Source organism: Haliaeetus albicilla, chromosome Z (assembly GCF_947461875.1).
Source record: "Haliaeetus albicilla chromosome Z, bHalAlb1.1, whole genome shotgun sequence".
In the NCBI taxonomy this organism is placed as follows: domain Eukaryota; kingdom Metazoa; phylum Chordata; class Aves; order Accipitriformes; family Accipitridae; genus Haliaeetus; species Haliaeetus albicilla.
The window spans coordinates 24,990,066-25,006,060 of record NC_091516.1 but is presented as its reverse complement, the minus strand read 5'-3'; the positions used below and the strand labels follow the sequence as shown (position 1 = coordinate 25,006,060).

The 15,995-nt window shown below is 41.4% G+C and overlaps 1 protein-coding gene across 3 annotated transcripts in view; it reads right to left on the bottom strand.

Moving 5' to 3' along the window:
- The window catches only part of ACER2 (alkaline ceramidase 2), a 56,603-nt gene that overhangs the window by 33,573 nt on the left and 7,035 nt on the right, over window positions 1-15,995 (bottom strand). For 2 of the 3 annotated variants that reach the window (XM_069776035.1, XM_069776034.1), the window contains exons 4-6: window positions 15,613-15,750; window positions 6,987-7,124; window positions 3,037-6,331 (exon numbers count right to left, since the gene is read on the bottom strand). In XM_069776035.1, coding sequence (XP_069632136.1) covers window positions 6,145-6,331; window positions 6,987-7,124; window positions 15,613-15,750 — 463 coding nt within the window. In that variant the 3' untranslated portion in view covers window positions 3,037-6,144. Of the gene's footprint in view, window positions 1-3,036; window positions 6,332-6,986; window positions 7,125-15,612; window positions 15,751-15,995 lie in introns of those variants that run through there. The other variant, XM_069776036.1, reaches the window with a different exon arrangement.

The window sequence follows — 15,995 nt, the reverse complement described above, 5'->3', positions numbered from 1 at the left end:
TTAATAAAAATGGTGACCATGGACCAACTTCTTCCCAAAGCTAAGGTTCAGACAACATCCAGATACTACAGGGTCTGACACTATGCCAGTCATATCTCTCTTGGGCTTCTTTAGAGAAGTACATCCTATGTCAGCCCTACACCTGACAAATCAGCTGCTGAAAACTTAAAAGACACAGTGTGCTTGAGGGTGAGCATAGGCTAGAAGATGCAAGTTTTTTTCTGCCTGTGCTTTGAGAAAGCCAAGCTTTGGGCTGCCTCTATGAAGGCCTTTGCTTTGTTTGAACTAATTATTGCATCAGGAATTAAATGGTAATCTTTCCAGAAGACGAGGAAGACATTCATTTTAAAAGAAAGGTACTTATGTTGGAGAAAGCTGGACACAGAGCAGGCAGTGTCTCTCTAGACAACTTTCTGCATTCTGAGGGTAATAAAAGCAGCAAGGAGAGAGTGAGCTAGTTAGAATATGGGTTGGGAAGGTGATTAAATAGTGTGCACCCCAGTATACACAGCACTAAATTTTCTCTGGGTTCCACTTTTCTCCTCTCCCAACGGTCAGCATTGTGGGCATTACTGAAAACTGATTTCCATTGTGATATTTGTGGACTCTTAAGTTAGGAAAGTCCAGGAACACAAAGGTCTAGCTACAATCCTGCTTATGGGAAATAAGCTGGGACACTGACAATTTACAAAGCCCAGCTCTTCAGAGAGCACAGATGCGCTCTGGTTTTTCCTGCCAGGGCAATCAGGCCAAGTTCTCATTTCCAGCTCTGTCCACAATCCATTTTGTGTCCAGCCCATGTCCATAAGCATAGAAATGACAGGAAAGAAATTCAGTGTCTAAGTCACCAGACTGCCACCAGCTACTCCATGTTCCTGTCCCAAGACAGGATCAGCTATGACAATGGCCTATATAAATGCCTATAGCTTCTCCAACTGCTCCTTAAAAATCTATCTCCATGAAGAGATAATGCTCTGAGCCTCCAGTCTATTCCTGTGCCTCCTGCGCCTCACTTCCCCTAATGACCTGTCTGAACCTTCACACACTTCCTTCTACACACTGACATCCTCTTAATGCCTGCCTCACACTGCTTTTTATGGCTGACTAAGCCTATTTCTCCTCACAGGTCATTTTTTTTCCAGATGCTGGTAATCCTCATTGCTATCCTTCTCTGAAGGAAAGGATTTCTTCCTGTCTTACAGATATATTTTTTTAGTATGATGTTGTCTTTTTCATTTTAATGTGGTGATACCTTATTGTAGTATATTTGGCTCCTGATCCACACTACCCTTTCAGTTTCTTGTACAAAGAACTGCTCCTTTCCTAGTTATTCTGCATTCAGTGTTGTCAATGATGCCTATAAATGTGTAACACCTTGCTGTTACTCCATCTACAATTCAGCAAGCTACCTTTGGATTTTAGACCTTGTTTTTCAAGGTATTTGTGAACCTTCCCAGACTTCAGTTTATCAATACCTTCCAGGTGGCTACCAGTGAGCAATTTAACAGAAGGTGACCCAGGAGAGACTCCCTGTTGAACTCCACTCAACACCTTCCTATGGTTTTATAATGGGCTGTCTACAACAGCTCAGAAGCAGCTATCCAAACAATTTCACACTAATCCACAGAACTTTTATTAAACACAGGTTTTCTAGCACTTTTATAATAATGTCCTGTCAGACACTACTATAAATCTTATCACTGTCAAAATCTAACAGTATACTGTTTATTCCATAACCACAGGGACAGCAAATACTCTACTGTAGAAAACTAAATTAGGTAGACACAACTTGCTCTTGACAAACTCCTACTCACCTTTTCATTATATGCTGTGAGTTTACAAACAGTTTTTTATGGTTCCTGAGTTTGGGGCCACAGAAGTCACCTCCATCAAACTTCAGACTTTCTCAGCCTGCACTGTGTTTAACTAACAGCCAGGTGTACGATGATACGAGATTTCTAACTGCCCCTCCTGTGGAAGTTTCTACCTCGTATAAGATTGGAGGAAAAGGCAGGTTTGTGTGTGTTACAGTGAAGTAATTCCTCCGTCTCTGGAACAGAAGGATGTGAACCTTCTTCCATGTGTAACTTGCTACTGACGCTGCAGCTGGTATAAGCTGCAATCATAAGAACCCATCCAAAACTTCAGCACTGCTTTGGTATCCTTCCTGGGTAAGTTCTCTGTTATTTTAACATGGTTCTTGATACAGCTTGTCTCAGAGGCCTGGCTTCTCTACCTGACCATCTGTCTTGCACAGCTTGTAGGAAATTATCTCTAAGGCTCTTGCCTCTGTCAGATTTGGACAAAACAAGCCAGGAGCTCTGAATTCGTCATGATGATGGTCCCCTTGCTTCCATGGGAAATCCTGTCAATAATCTCCAGATAGAGCAGGCCAAGTGACAGGACAACATATGAGCCAATCCACCAGCTGTTTTTGTCATCTTGCCAACTACAGCCATTAACTCTGAGTCAGTAACATTCTTGAACTACAGCTATGCTTCCACGTAAGTTATTTCAAGCCCGGTAACACTGGCTTATGGGTATCTGCAAATGTCTCAACGAAGGTCTTTTATATGGAGCGAGAGGAACTGTGGTAAAAGGAAAGTAGGAGGGGAAGGGCAGGTGCAAGACTACTATACAGCCATTATCCCCCTCCCTAAGTTGGGAGCATGGTCTTAGGTAATAAATAATGAAGATTCACATTTTGTTCTCCTAGATATACTCACTCTGATCCAGTTTTCTGGATCTGTGGAAATACAGGCCACTCATTTTTAGCCATTTCTTGCTACTTGTCCCTGTTGATTCATGAGCTTGCAGTTTTCCAAGTATTTACTTGCAAAAAATCAGTTTGCTCAGCAAAGTAATCTCTATCTCATTAATTAATGGTCTTCTACCTAATGCAGCCTCCCTCCTCCTCTAAGAGTCAGAACTGCTGTTACCTGGGTGAGGGAGAAGTTATCCTTACTATACTTCAAGGCATTATACTGGCAGCTGCATTCTTCTCCACAAACATGATGTATGAAAAGGCAAACAATATTTATTCTGAATGCAATTTAATGTTGTGAAGTACTACAGGCCTTCCACAAACATTCAGTATACAGACTTCAATGGAGATGGAAAAAAAAACCCAACACCATTCTTACATACTATTTATTGAGTTTTTAGTGACTGTGTATTGGGCAAGTGTTTGCCATCACTGAGAGCTAAATGCCCTTTCTTAAATAACCTAAAGTTTAACACTCAACGAATGATGGATACCACACGCCAATATACAGAATCTACATTATGCTCAACACACTACTGCATCCCACTAATTAAGCTAAAATACTAACTGAACCCAAGGGCTAGGAACCCACTTGCTTCCTGCCAGCAAGAGAAGAAAGCATTCTGGGGCTTTAAAGGGTGCATATATATCACTTTATGCTCCAACATAATACAGCTACTTGTGTGCATGTCTGTTCATCTGCATGATCAGGGCAGTGCACAAACCGCTCTGTACGCCACTCACATACTTCTTTGGGTACTAATGTTAATTGTGAACTGAAGCCTTAGTCCAAAGTGCAAGTTGTAAAGCTGTGAATTGGGTAAAAACTGCATGTTTTTTCTTTTTTGAAATAAATGTAGCTTTCGTCAGAACATGTAAGTCAATATTAATTTAATGTAAAGTGCAGTAGCTACATCTAAAAGTGGTGGGCTGCTGTTGCAGTGGAATACCCCAACCAGCTCTACAGCATAGCTTTGAATATCAGATAGTGAGTGACTTTTGTTCACAGAATCTCCTATGAAGAGTACAAAGGTTAGAGGTTAGTTAATAAAAATACAGGAGATGATTCTTGGCCTGTACCTGCATTCAGTCACCTCTGCAATAGCTGAATGCACTACTGCCATTTTTTAAATTATAAAATTACTTCTTTGTGAGCAGTCAGACTCTGCAGAGCAGAAGACAGCAGTTGACAGCAGGCTGATTAGAGCCGTTTGATTCAGAGGTTGCTTTCAAGCAAAATATTAAGTAGGAAGGCTCCAGTTATTTTGAATAGTACATTATGTCTGCAGTTACTAATTTCCCAAGCAATACTGAAAATAATTTATTTACCATAACATAATAATTTAGAAAACAATATTGAAAAATCTTACTCAAAGTAGGGCCATGTCAGGCATCAGCAACCTTAGCTGAGTTCCAGCCAGCAAGCCTATCTGTACAAGGATCTAATCATATGACTTTTAATACCTGAGACGTGTTTAAAACTGAGTATTTCATAATTAGGGAGAGAGGAAGGAAAACACAGCTGTGTTTCAAAGAGTGACAAAGATTACTGTATGAATTTTTACAAACAAGTTTCTTACAAGAATTATATGACTGTGTGTCCAAAAAACACATTTCTCTCAGACAGATCTACTAGCAAGTGGTACAAATCTGCATAGTTCCACCAGATTTTGCTGCTTTTATGATCTGTCAGTCAATCGCTTTGAAGCTCTCAAAAAGACAGTCATATCTCCCACCAATAACTTTGCTTTAAGTGTAACAGCATACACCTTAGCTCTTGTTTTCTAGGCATAAATTTGAATACAAAAGTTATCTGAAAGGTTTTACAATGCTTGAAAGTTAATTCACCCTGAAGTTCTTGTTAAAAGCCACGTTCCTAAAGATGATACTGTATAGACTACATTTTCAGATTGACAAAAAACAAGTACAACATGAGACTTCTTAGCAAAGCACAGAGGAAATGGTATTTCTTGGTCTAATATTCAAAAAGGAAATACCACTTATTAACAAAAGTGTACATCCAAAGCCTTAATCCACTTACAGTTCTGATATTAGGTAGAATGTAAGCAGATCCTATTTTCTCCAACACTGCAGCTATTAGCAGCTACAATTGCTAATATTTGAAAAACATGCCTGCACTTTGCATCGTTTTTTAAACAGACCTAGCATAAATTGCTTGCAAGGACCATAGCCATTCATGAAACTCAACCCCAAAGTATAACCTTAAAACTAAATTGATCTAGACACCCCTTTTCTTTACAAAACAGGGTGAAAATAAACAGAAAACTTGAATCTACTGGTCTTTTGTATGAATGTAAGGTCACATTTCATTGCTCACTGAAATCTAAGTCTTCAGCTTGGTTTTTAAGCTGTTATCTACTTTTTTCTTAAGTATAACTAGAAGAGCACTGGACTAATGTTCATGTTACTTTGCAATGCATTTGTGAGAAGTTAACTCTCAAATTAGACATACAGCTAGGCACCTGCGAGCTTTTGTAGTTTAATCACACTGTCAATCCATGCTGACCTGAGCTCTCACTGAAGTTAATGTTCACACTTCTGTGTGAGCTTCAATGCCAAATTCAAGACCAAACATGTCTGTAGAGGTAGAGAAGGATTTCCGTGACATTTCTGTAAGAGGGAAATATGCAGCATACAGATGTCCACAGGTCAGTGGAAATACAGAAAAATTCAAAACCCTTGAACTCCTATTTAGTTTTAGGGACTGAATGTTCTGTCAGCTATTCCTGCATTTACACTCCCTAACTACACTGATCCAGTTACCCAGCTGCAAACACTTTGCACTGGTCTCCTGTTGGACTTGGGGAAGCAACCACATGCTCTGTGATCGGATGTGATGCACAGCCAGGCTCCCTGTGTTACACGCCGGGCTGGGAGGAGCACGTGCTTCGAGCACACTCCTGTGGCCATGTGCAATCACATCAAAATCAGAGCTGAGAAGGACACAAGATGGCATGTAGGCACCTTGGACTGGCTTCTTTCGCAAAGAAGGCCTTAAGCCAGAAGTTAGAAAAGAAGTGAATCAAGCACCAGAGGTGACCTACAGCAGAAACGTCATTCCTTGACCCTGGTATTTGGAAACAGCTTTTAGCAAGATAAATGCTACATTGAAAACAGTGCAAAACAGAGCCAACCAAAGAAGCTAGTGGTTACTTTAGCGTTCAAGGGCCTCCACCTTCCTGCTTCCTCTCTCCTCTCCAGAGAGAGGAAGGAACACACTCACCTCCTCTTTCTATGACACCTGAAGTGCTGCATATCTTAGGAAGAAGATAAAATACAACCCTATTCATTTATCATTATTTAAATACTGTCTGTGCTGGAATGTAAGATGAAACTCCATCCCCATTCCATGGCCAACTTCATGTGATCTTCACAGGTGATTTCTTGTGTGCGCAGAGGAGGGTGACGTAGGGAACCCCAATGAATGCCCATCTTTCACTGGGCCAGAACTTTATGACAGGGCCCTGCTCAGGGATCTCAGAGGCAGCATCGAAGTAAGCAAAGCAGACACAGCCCAGGTACGCCGCAAGGCAAATCAAAATGTGCCTGATAATAGACAAACACCCCCCCCCCAAAAAAAAGAAAAAAATCAGTAACATGACTTCAGTAAAGCAATCAAATATATCACTGTGTATTAAAATCAGTTTGTCCTTCACCTTCTTCGCCCGAGTCCCCCATAGGGTTGCTGTCTGCCCTCTGCATGTAGGCAGACAATACAGAGAATAAGGAAAACTACAAAACTGTAGCTTATCTTTGGTCTAAACTGGCTGCAGCTTTTTGGCCTCTCTGAAATGCTGAGATATAGCACCTTGAATAAGAGAGCACAATTTGCTGGGTGTTAGAAGAAAAAAGGCATCAAAGCCCTTCACTGCTCCCCCACTTCACCCTCAGTTGTTAACAGTGGAAGTTTAAGCTTCAACAGACACTGCTTCAGTTAAGCAGTGCTGGGGGATTTTTAGTAACCAGTAGGGCAAGGAATTCAGTTAGAGTTAATGAACTTAGTGTCTGAAAAATCTGACCAGGTCAAAGAGACTCCTAAATCTGCCACCTTGGAGAGCATAAAACTTGCTCTGGGCTTATAATCTTACCAGTAGTTCTATCAAGCACTAATCAGAAATAGCCACCAGGCAGCACGGGAAGGTAATGTGGTGAGGACATATCACATTTGAATCAAATTGTGGAGTTTATACACAACACTTACCATACACAGTGCAAATAGGGGAAGTTAAATGAGGACCAGATCTCACAAAACACTTTGTCACTGATCCAGCAGAAAAGTGCTAGCATCCACCAAAGACCTGAAAAGAGACCCAGTTTGTACACACGCAGGTTTTCACATCTGAGGAGAAAAACACAAGGAAGTTGTTATAAAACAAAACAAAGTTTGCTTTGTAATGGCAGCTTGATGCTTTTTGGCTGTACGTATTTTAGGGTAGGATTCATAGTGCCAGGCACATATCTTTAAAATGGCTCCACCATAAATGTCCTTAACAGAGACTTTACTTACAGTACATATGGCTCTGATGCAAGCCAGTGGTGAAGTGACAAAACAAGCCTTTTAATCAGTAGCTGTGTTTTGGGTATTGTCTTAAATACCAATGTGCAAGTGGCGGGCAAACATCAAAGCATTCCCATATCTAGGGAGGGCTATCTAGGACAGCTACTGATTAGTTACACATGCTGTCTAGTAACAACCAGCCACACAGCAAGTGCTCAGATTTGTTCATATTTGTCACTATATAAAGATTAGTAAAAAAGAAACTGGATGACAGTTTTTTTAATTGGTTAAATTTTTTCCCCTTATAAGTTAGTATTGTACAATGTAACAGTTCGACAGAACTTCTAAGGTAGGAGCCTCTACCCAGAGGGCCCAAAGAAACATGTTTTAGTAGATGGTGCAGGCATCGACATCTCAGACAGAATTCCTCATATTTACTAAGCTGCAGTTGTCTCCCTCCACAAGAAACCCAACTTGTTCATACAGAGGTACACCAGAGAGAAGGACAGCATAAAACATTTGCTGTGGTCACATGCAGTGTAGTCTGCAGTTGACTATCACTGAATACAACAGCGGATGCCAGGATACTTGCGTAGCATTAGCTGTGTTGCAGGTCTACTCAAAACCTCACAATTTTATTTCCCTATATGATGCTTTGCTTTTTTCTATATCTTGGCACTATCCTAACAACTGTGCAGCTTTGCTCAAAAGAGTAAAATCGGGAAAAAGGAGACATCAATATAAACTTAGGTCCAAACCCGCTATTAAAGTCAACCATTTGCTGACTACCTACACTTTCTATTTTGGGATTAGGCCTCTTACTGCCAGTAGATGGAGCCCTGCTCTTACTAATACCTACAAAGTAAACCTAGACCAGGACCTGACCAGCCCTATGTGGCCACAGGAAGGCATGGCTGAGCTCTCCTGCCTTCTGCAAGAACGAAGTTATGATTTGGGATCTTCCCCCTGCCTTTTTTTGTTCTTGTTGTCGTAAATTCTTGGTGAATTTCCCAGGGATCTGAGAACCATTCAGTGCTCTTGGACAATTCTTGCTTCAATGAACAGCTCTTCTCAGGTCACTGGTATGACCTTCCAAAGCATTTCCAAACCTACTAATCAGAGGGCAGAGTAATTTGTTTAAAGTGACTTGTTTGAGCTACAGCACAAGAGTAAACCAATAAACCAAATGTCTAGCCAGTATAACAAGGAGTACTCAGTCTTCATCAGGGTTACAGGCCCCCGTCTTCTCCTTCTACATCCTAGAAGGAAAACAAGTCAATACCAAGCACCCCACAATCTCTTCCTTGTCCCAAGGTCTTCAAGGGGGGCTCCTCTAATCCACACTCATCTTCTGTGTCTTAAACTTTGTTGTGTTTTTTAACTCCTGTCACAGGAGATGGAGTAACTGCAGTGCCTGTCACAGTGGATGGAGTGGCTAAAGTGCCTGTCATTTTGTTGTCAGATCCAGAGACCTTCTCTTCCCCTGGAGGGTACCAAATAGTGTTTAACAGGGCTTCATAGGCATGGGTCAGGTCCCAGCACATTGCAGTGATTTGCATGTCTCTGCAATTGCCAGGGTGACAGCATACTTCTTTCAAATATTTTACTATTTTTTTTCCAGATTCTGCACTCATTCAGGGGTAAAGTTCCAAAATGCTGGAGGTGCCCACTGTCCTTGGTACTTGCCTGTATTATCCCATGCACCCTGACACTCATTATTATCCAGCCTCGGGGCAGATCTCTGGGTGATATTCTAAATAGTTGTTTAACCCTAACAAGACCTGAACCACATTCAGGAACATTCTAGTTCCTAGCAGTAGGTCCATGCTGGTTTCAACATCCCAAGGATATTCAGAATCTCCAGAATTCTCAAATCCTATTGTAATTGCCTGGAGGAGAAGGGGAAGGTGAAGAAAGGTGTCTCGCCCATAGACTGGGCTCTCCGAGGAGAAAAGGTGAAGAGTGTAATTATTAATAGTTTCCCACAGACGGCTCCCAAAGTATAGAGGTGAAGACAATACGGAGTACAAATACCCGATTAGTCTCATGACCGATAATTTTGTCATACCATAAGCCAGTGTCACACAGCACATCAAAGCAAAAACCTTAATCCACCTCCTGGAGATGATAAGCTGCAGCACAGGAACTATATACAGCAGGTAAAGTGATACATAACACAACTCTAAGAACGAGCACCACAACTCTAAGAGCCAATAAATCAACATCATGACCAGCGACTACTAAAGTAATATAATGAATGCTTGTAACAAATAAAATTTAACACGCTCTGGTCAGATCTGTTGTTATCTCGACCCTTCATGCCCCATGATAGACACCAAAAGGGCTGTCATGGTTTAATCCCAGCCAGCAACTAAGCACCATGCAGCCGCTCACTCACTTCCCCCTCCACCCAGTGGGATGGGGGATGGAATCAGCAAAAAAAAGATAAAACGCATGGGTTGAGATAAGAAAAGTTTAATAGGACAGAAAGGAAGAAAATAATAATGATTATAATAACAATAATAAAGTGACAATAGTTATAATAATAAATAATTGGAATGTACAAAACAAGTGATGCACAGTACAACTGCTCACCATTCACCTACCGATGCCCAGTTAGTTCCCAAGCAGTGATCTGCCCCCCAGGCCAACTCCCCCAGGTTTATATACTGGGCATGATGTCCCATGGTATGGAATACCCCTTTGGCCAGTTTGGTTCAGCTGTCCTGGCTGTGTCCCCTCCTGCCCTCTTGCTGGCTGGGCGTGAGAAGCTGAAAAATCCTTGACAGAGTATAAATGCTACTTAGCAACAATGGAAAACATCAGTGTGTTATCAACATTATTCTCATACTGAACGCAAAACATAACACTATACCAGCTGCTAGAAAGAAAACCAAGACTCCCTCTCCAGCAGGTCACCAGCCAACCTTTCTCTCTGCTCCAATCCAGTCACCCCTGTAGACTTGACACTGAATCACCAGTCTTCTTCCACACAATTCTTGGGCTCATTCACTGCACATGAAAGGTGAGCAATGCCTGGCAAACAGGTCCTTTAAAGAGACATTTCACCTTGTGACACTCAGAAGCAATTAAAATATGTATCCCTGGATGAGGGAGCTAGACTAGGCAAACACATATTTACGGTGTGCACCGCAGTATGGTTTATGGTCCCTTTATACACCATTGTCCTCGACAACTGACTAACACAGTGCAGCACAGACTAAAAAGCTCTTTGGTCTTTCTGTCTTCCACACAAAATACTCATCAGCCTGAAACCTGTTGTTCTCATCTGATACATTTACAGGGTTCTAATTTTTCCAACATTTACTGCTAATTGTCTCCATGCTCACACACAGCCTACAAGCCACAGGCTACCCTGCATTCACTGTCAGGGAAGTAGTAATGCCAGCTCTGTCCCCAAGCTAAGATTTGTCACTACACCCTCCCGCACATATGAGATAATCATCTCCAACTACTCAGTTGGAGGAGGACAGGGACAGAGAATGACTCCTGCCTCTCTGTGTGGAAAAGCAGAACTGCCACTGGTACCGGAGCTTTGCTAAGGGAGCCTAGCTAAGCATTCAGAAAAATTAAAAACATACACAAGAGTGCTCTGTCTAGGAACACTTTTATGAACATGTTGCAGGAGCAGCAGTACACCTGGCTCTGGTGTATTGCAAGCTAAAGAATTTGTACAGTTTTCCCTGTAGGGTATTTTTTTCACTCTTGAAATGCTATTTCAGTTGATATTTTAACAGGCATTTGGGATTAAGAAACTCCTAAGGCTGAGCAGAAGGCACCTTTATAGCTACTGGATTAATGACAGAAAAGCTACCAACTGCCTAATCTTGTTGACAGAGGATTTTCTCCAGTGTCCTTAGCACAAGTAGGTTTTAGGATCTGGCATTTCTTTTTTAAGCCATCTATAAATAATGCTGCATTCAGTATCATCACATCTATCTTTATTATTCAAAAAAGTGCTTCAACTACCAGCTAAACTGTAATCTCCTTCACAAGAAAGGTATCACAACAGTTGTCTTCATAACAAAAACACCTACATGACTGCTACAAAAATTAATACTCCACCTAGCATATAAACCAAAATGGCTTTTTTCTTAGGCTGGAATTTTCCAATCCATTTGGCAAACTACCAAGACACAGTCAGAGGAGATAGGGCTTGCCCAAGATGGCTTCAGGGTTGACTGTGCTGCAAACTGTAAAAAAGGCTTAGTTTCTCTGAAATAGTGTCTTTGACGTTTAAAAAGGCTACAAGGAACACGAAGAAAAGAAAAGCTAAGGAGATTTTTGAGCTGCCTATCAAGTTCTAGAGTGCAGCTACACAAATTCTTCCTTACACTCTTTCATGAGACACCCCAGTAAGAAAAACATCCAAGATTTGGCACAGTTTTATCCGTAAAACTTTACTGATAAATCCTCCTCATTTTCGAGGACTCATGCTTCTACCAAATGGCTGGACAGCATGGACCCCTTCATAAAAGAAGAAGGAAAACAGTCATTGGTCAAAACCCACCACTGTATTAAGCATACCAGGCTTAATTCTCTCCCATTAATGCCCAGGCAGATTTACAGTCTTCAGTGAGACACACAACTGTTTGTAAGAGCTGGATGCTAAACCATGTACCTAAGTGGACACACGCATGAATCAATTTCATACATTTGACAGATAAAACTAGACTGCTCCAGTGGGTACTTGTGCATTCTGACAGAAGAAAGGGTGTGTGTGTTGAGAACACAGGGCTTTCCTGTACTTGTCCAGAGGGCATAAACAAACACATGCAACTGCAGCCCATTTAAGATAAGAGGCTTGGCCTCAAACATCCAGCTCCTTCAGTCAGTAACCATGCGTGTCAATATCTGACTAGTTTGAATACCAAGAGGAGAGGACAAACAACCTGCATGTTCAAAGACTTCAAGGCTGCAAAGGAAAACTGAAAGCTTACTTGAAGAAACTGTGTCAATGCAAGATCAGGCACAGAAATGGTACAGATTGTAATGACAGGTTTGCTAGGTACCACCATCACGTACTACAATTTATTTTTATAAATTTAAGACTATATGATGCAGGGTGTACCGCAAAAGACTACTCCAAGGCAGAAAGAGTCAAGCACAGTGAGGAGAGCACAGCCTGCTGATCTGTGCAACACACAGAGGTTTTCTGTGATCACCCATCATAGAGTCTTCAGTTCCTGCTGTGACTGTGCTTTGGATGGGCTGAGGATGGGCTTGCAGAGGAGACAGGGGACTGCAAAGCTTCCTACCCACCACTGCTTTTACCACAATGAGGAGATGTAATGCAGATACCACCTGGACACTGGCAAGAGACATGGACCCAACGCACTTTTATTTCTCAACAGACACGGACACTGATCATTCAAACTACCGCTGAAACAGACCTGTCAGCTGAGGATCTCTACAAAAGCCATTCATGCTGCTGTGCACAGATCTGTGACATACTCCTACCCTAATCTAGTCTGAAAGAAATTGGACCCCACCAAGCCTGCATTTCCACTTGCACCTTTTGCCTATACAATGCACGGTGTTCTCAGTTTAACACAAACAGCAGTTATTTAAATACCAAAATTTCTGCAAACACTTGTGTTCCCCAGCCATTTGCTATCCAAGGGACTGGGCTGGTACACACTTCAGCAGCTTTATCTTCCAACGTCACGGCATCCCCCAACAAAACGTACTAGCTTTTCCTCAAACCAGTGCAAGCTGCTGATTTCAGTTACCTGCCTGATTCATTTAGGCACAGGTATCTCCCTTCATACTCTAAGGAATACTTTAAACTTTGAACTAGCTTAACCTTTTAGTCACGGGAATAAGGGAACTGTGAGCAACCTGCGGCAATGAAGCAGGACTCCCCCACAGCCAGATTTCTAGTTAAGAGAATCAAATATGAATGGACAGACCTGAAGCTAGGGTAAACCTTCACTGCTTAGGGCTCAGATGTCAGCTGAGCAACAATATTCTAGCATCTATCTGCACATGGAGATAGTTACATGCCTGATGATGACTCACTAAATCATACTAATTTGATTATGTTATAATCTCAATGGTTATTTGGCTTAGACCAGCAAACCAAAGCATCCACCTCCACTTTCTCCCCGATACCATCCCCTGGTAGAGCTTCTTCTTTTTTCTTTTTTCTTTTCTTTTTTTAATGAAACACATTTGCAGAAATTAGAATAAAGTTTTACAATTTCTTTGTCTTCCAAAAAGTATGCACTTTACTACCTTTTGCTCTTTTGATCACCTCCCACCCACAATACTTTCTGGCATCCTCTGCCCTACCAGCAGTAGGACATTTAAGAACATAATAAATTGAACACTTAAATTAAGATTAATTTAAAACTAGATTTCTTAAATAATTTAAAATTAAATTCTTAAATTAAGAACACTTAAATGCAGACAATAATATCTCGTCATCAAGCACAAACGAGGCAGAAAATTCTTTTGAGAACAGAGTGGTTCTGATTCACCAGAATTCTGTACAAGATTGACACCAGCCTAGAACAGGAATAACAACAGGGAGTTTGGCCTAACACATCACAAGCCTCAGCACAGAACAGAAGAAACTACTTAGGAGGCTTTTCTCCTTCCTTCCATCCCCAAATACCTGTTTCACAGAAAAATTTCTGCTGCAGACTGCCAGGACTTGGACGTGTAGCCCCCTACTGTGGCAGTAAAGAATGAGAGAATCACAGACATTTTAAATAATGCTTAGATTATTTTTTTCTCCTGCAAAAAGGGATGAGATGACTCCTCTCCTCCGGGTTTACAAGAATATACCTAATTTAAATCCCCTAGGGATCAGCATAGCTTAAAATGAAATCTTTAATTGTTTGCCTTTTACACTTAGGAAGCCATCAAAAAATATCATAGGTATTACATCATCCCAATGCACAATTAAGAGGGCCGTATGTCACTTTAGGTCTCTTTTTAATCATCAATTCAGAAGAAGGTTTATCTCTGTCAGTAATTCTCAGAAAACAAAAGGCAAACTCCACACATCCTAGTAAGATACGACCTTTCAGAAGGAGTTTTAAAAAGCAAGTATCTATAGGCATACCAATTCCCAGATTTGATGCAATAATATTCAAAGTTAGGAGACACTATCTGTTCATCCTTTTAAGCTTCTCAGGAGCTCAAGCCTGGAAAACTGATATGTAGAGAGTTCATATAAATTATTCAGTGCCACAACCAGTTCTCCATTTGCCCTGTCAGTAGCTCCTTGGTGCTTTCATCAAAATGAGACACCTCCACCAACATTCTTCAACTACTGACCTTCTCATCTACAACTAACTAATGTGATATTTCTTGAGTTTCTTTGACCACAGAAACAAATGCTGCTTAGCATGTCTAATGAGGAAAGACTCATGAACACCTTTACAAAACATGCTAGCAGAGGCTTCCACTGTATGGAGAAGCAGTGGCAGAATAGGGTAACATAGCAACAGGAGAATCTCTGTTCTAACAGGAGCAGTCAGAACACCGACATCTGGTCCTATTCTAGTTTCTTTTCATGGACATTTACATATGCAATATGTGAGAGCCAACATAAGTTGTAAAATCCTTCTCAGACACTGGAGAAGAGGGAGAAAGGACAAGTTCGTAAGCTGGTATTCATCTGGTCCTTTTTGCAGTGCATGAAGAGATGCAAAAAACAAAGTCTCCGGACAGCTGCTGGTATCGCTGTCATGGTAGGACTCTTTAAAACGTCAAGATCAGTCTCAGGTTCTTCTATTTACATTCTGCTTTTATAGTTTCTAAGACCCTGATAGGTATCCTCTACAACCTAGTGATTAACCTTATCTTTGTCAGTCTGACTCCATCATATTATCCATGTCAGAAGACAAAGTGGTATAAGACTCACAGTACAACTTTGAGAGCTGGAACATCTTCCACACATGCTTGGGCCTTGCCCTGCATTCCCTCTAGTACCCAGACTGTGATCATGCGATCACCTCACCCTTATGCAGACTATACAGCAGAAACGCTGTCAGTAGAGTGAAACCCTTGCCCTGATCCCACAATAAACAAATAAATTTGAGTTAGATAACACTGCAGCAAGAGATACATCACAAGGGGACAGATAATATCTGACCTAGTATAACGGCCTAGGAGAAGAAAAAAAACGCTTGCCAAAAATGTCTGAACTGGCAGAGCAAGTTTATACCAGATCTGCACTTGCATGTGAGAGAAGCATTTCTGCTACCACAAGCACCGAAGCCAGATCTAGTGTATCGTCACACGGTGGCCTAAGGATCTCAGAAGGCAATGCTGCATTCAGGAGAAATGTACTCACCTCTTCAACTCAGCAATGAGCAAAGCTGTGCAGGGAACACCCAGAGTCATTAGCGAGATGTTGTTGATGGCAGGCTTAATGAAGGCGAGGCAGGTAGTAACTCCAGACAGGACACCTACGGCAGCTTTAAATCGGCTCCTGAATAGGGTTTTGGGGGGAAGAAAAACTGCTTTTAATTGCAAACTTTAAATTACTAAAACCAGAAATCTTACTTTTAATATTGTAACAAAATTTAGGTTTCTCTAGGTGATTATTCAAGAGGTGCAATGACAATATACATAAAATGGATGTGGATCTTGCACAGATTTGCATGTGCATGCAGAGTTAATCCTGTACACAAATCTTTGCTGGACTGTGGTCTCCTGAAGCAGCCATGCGCATGT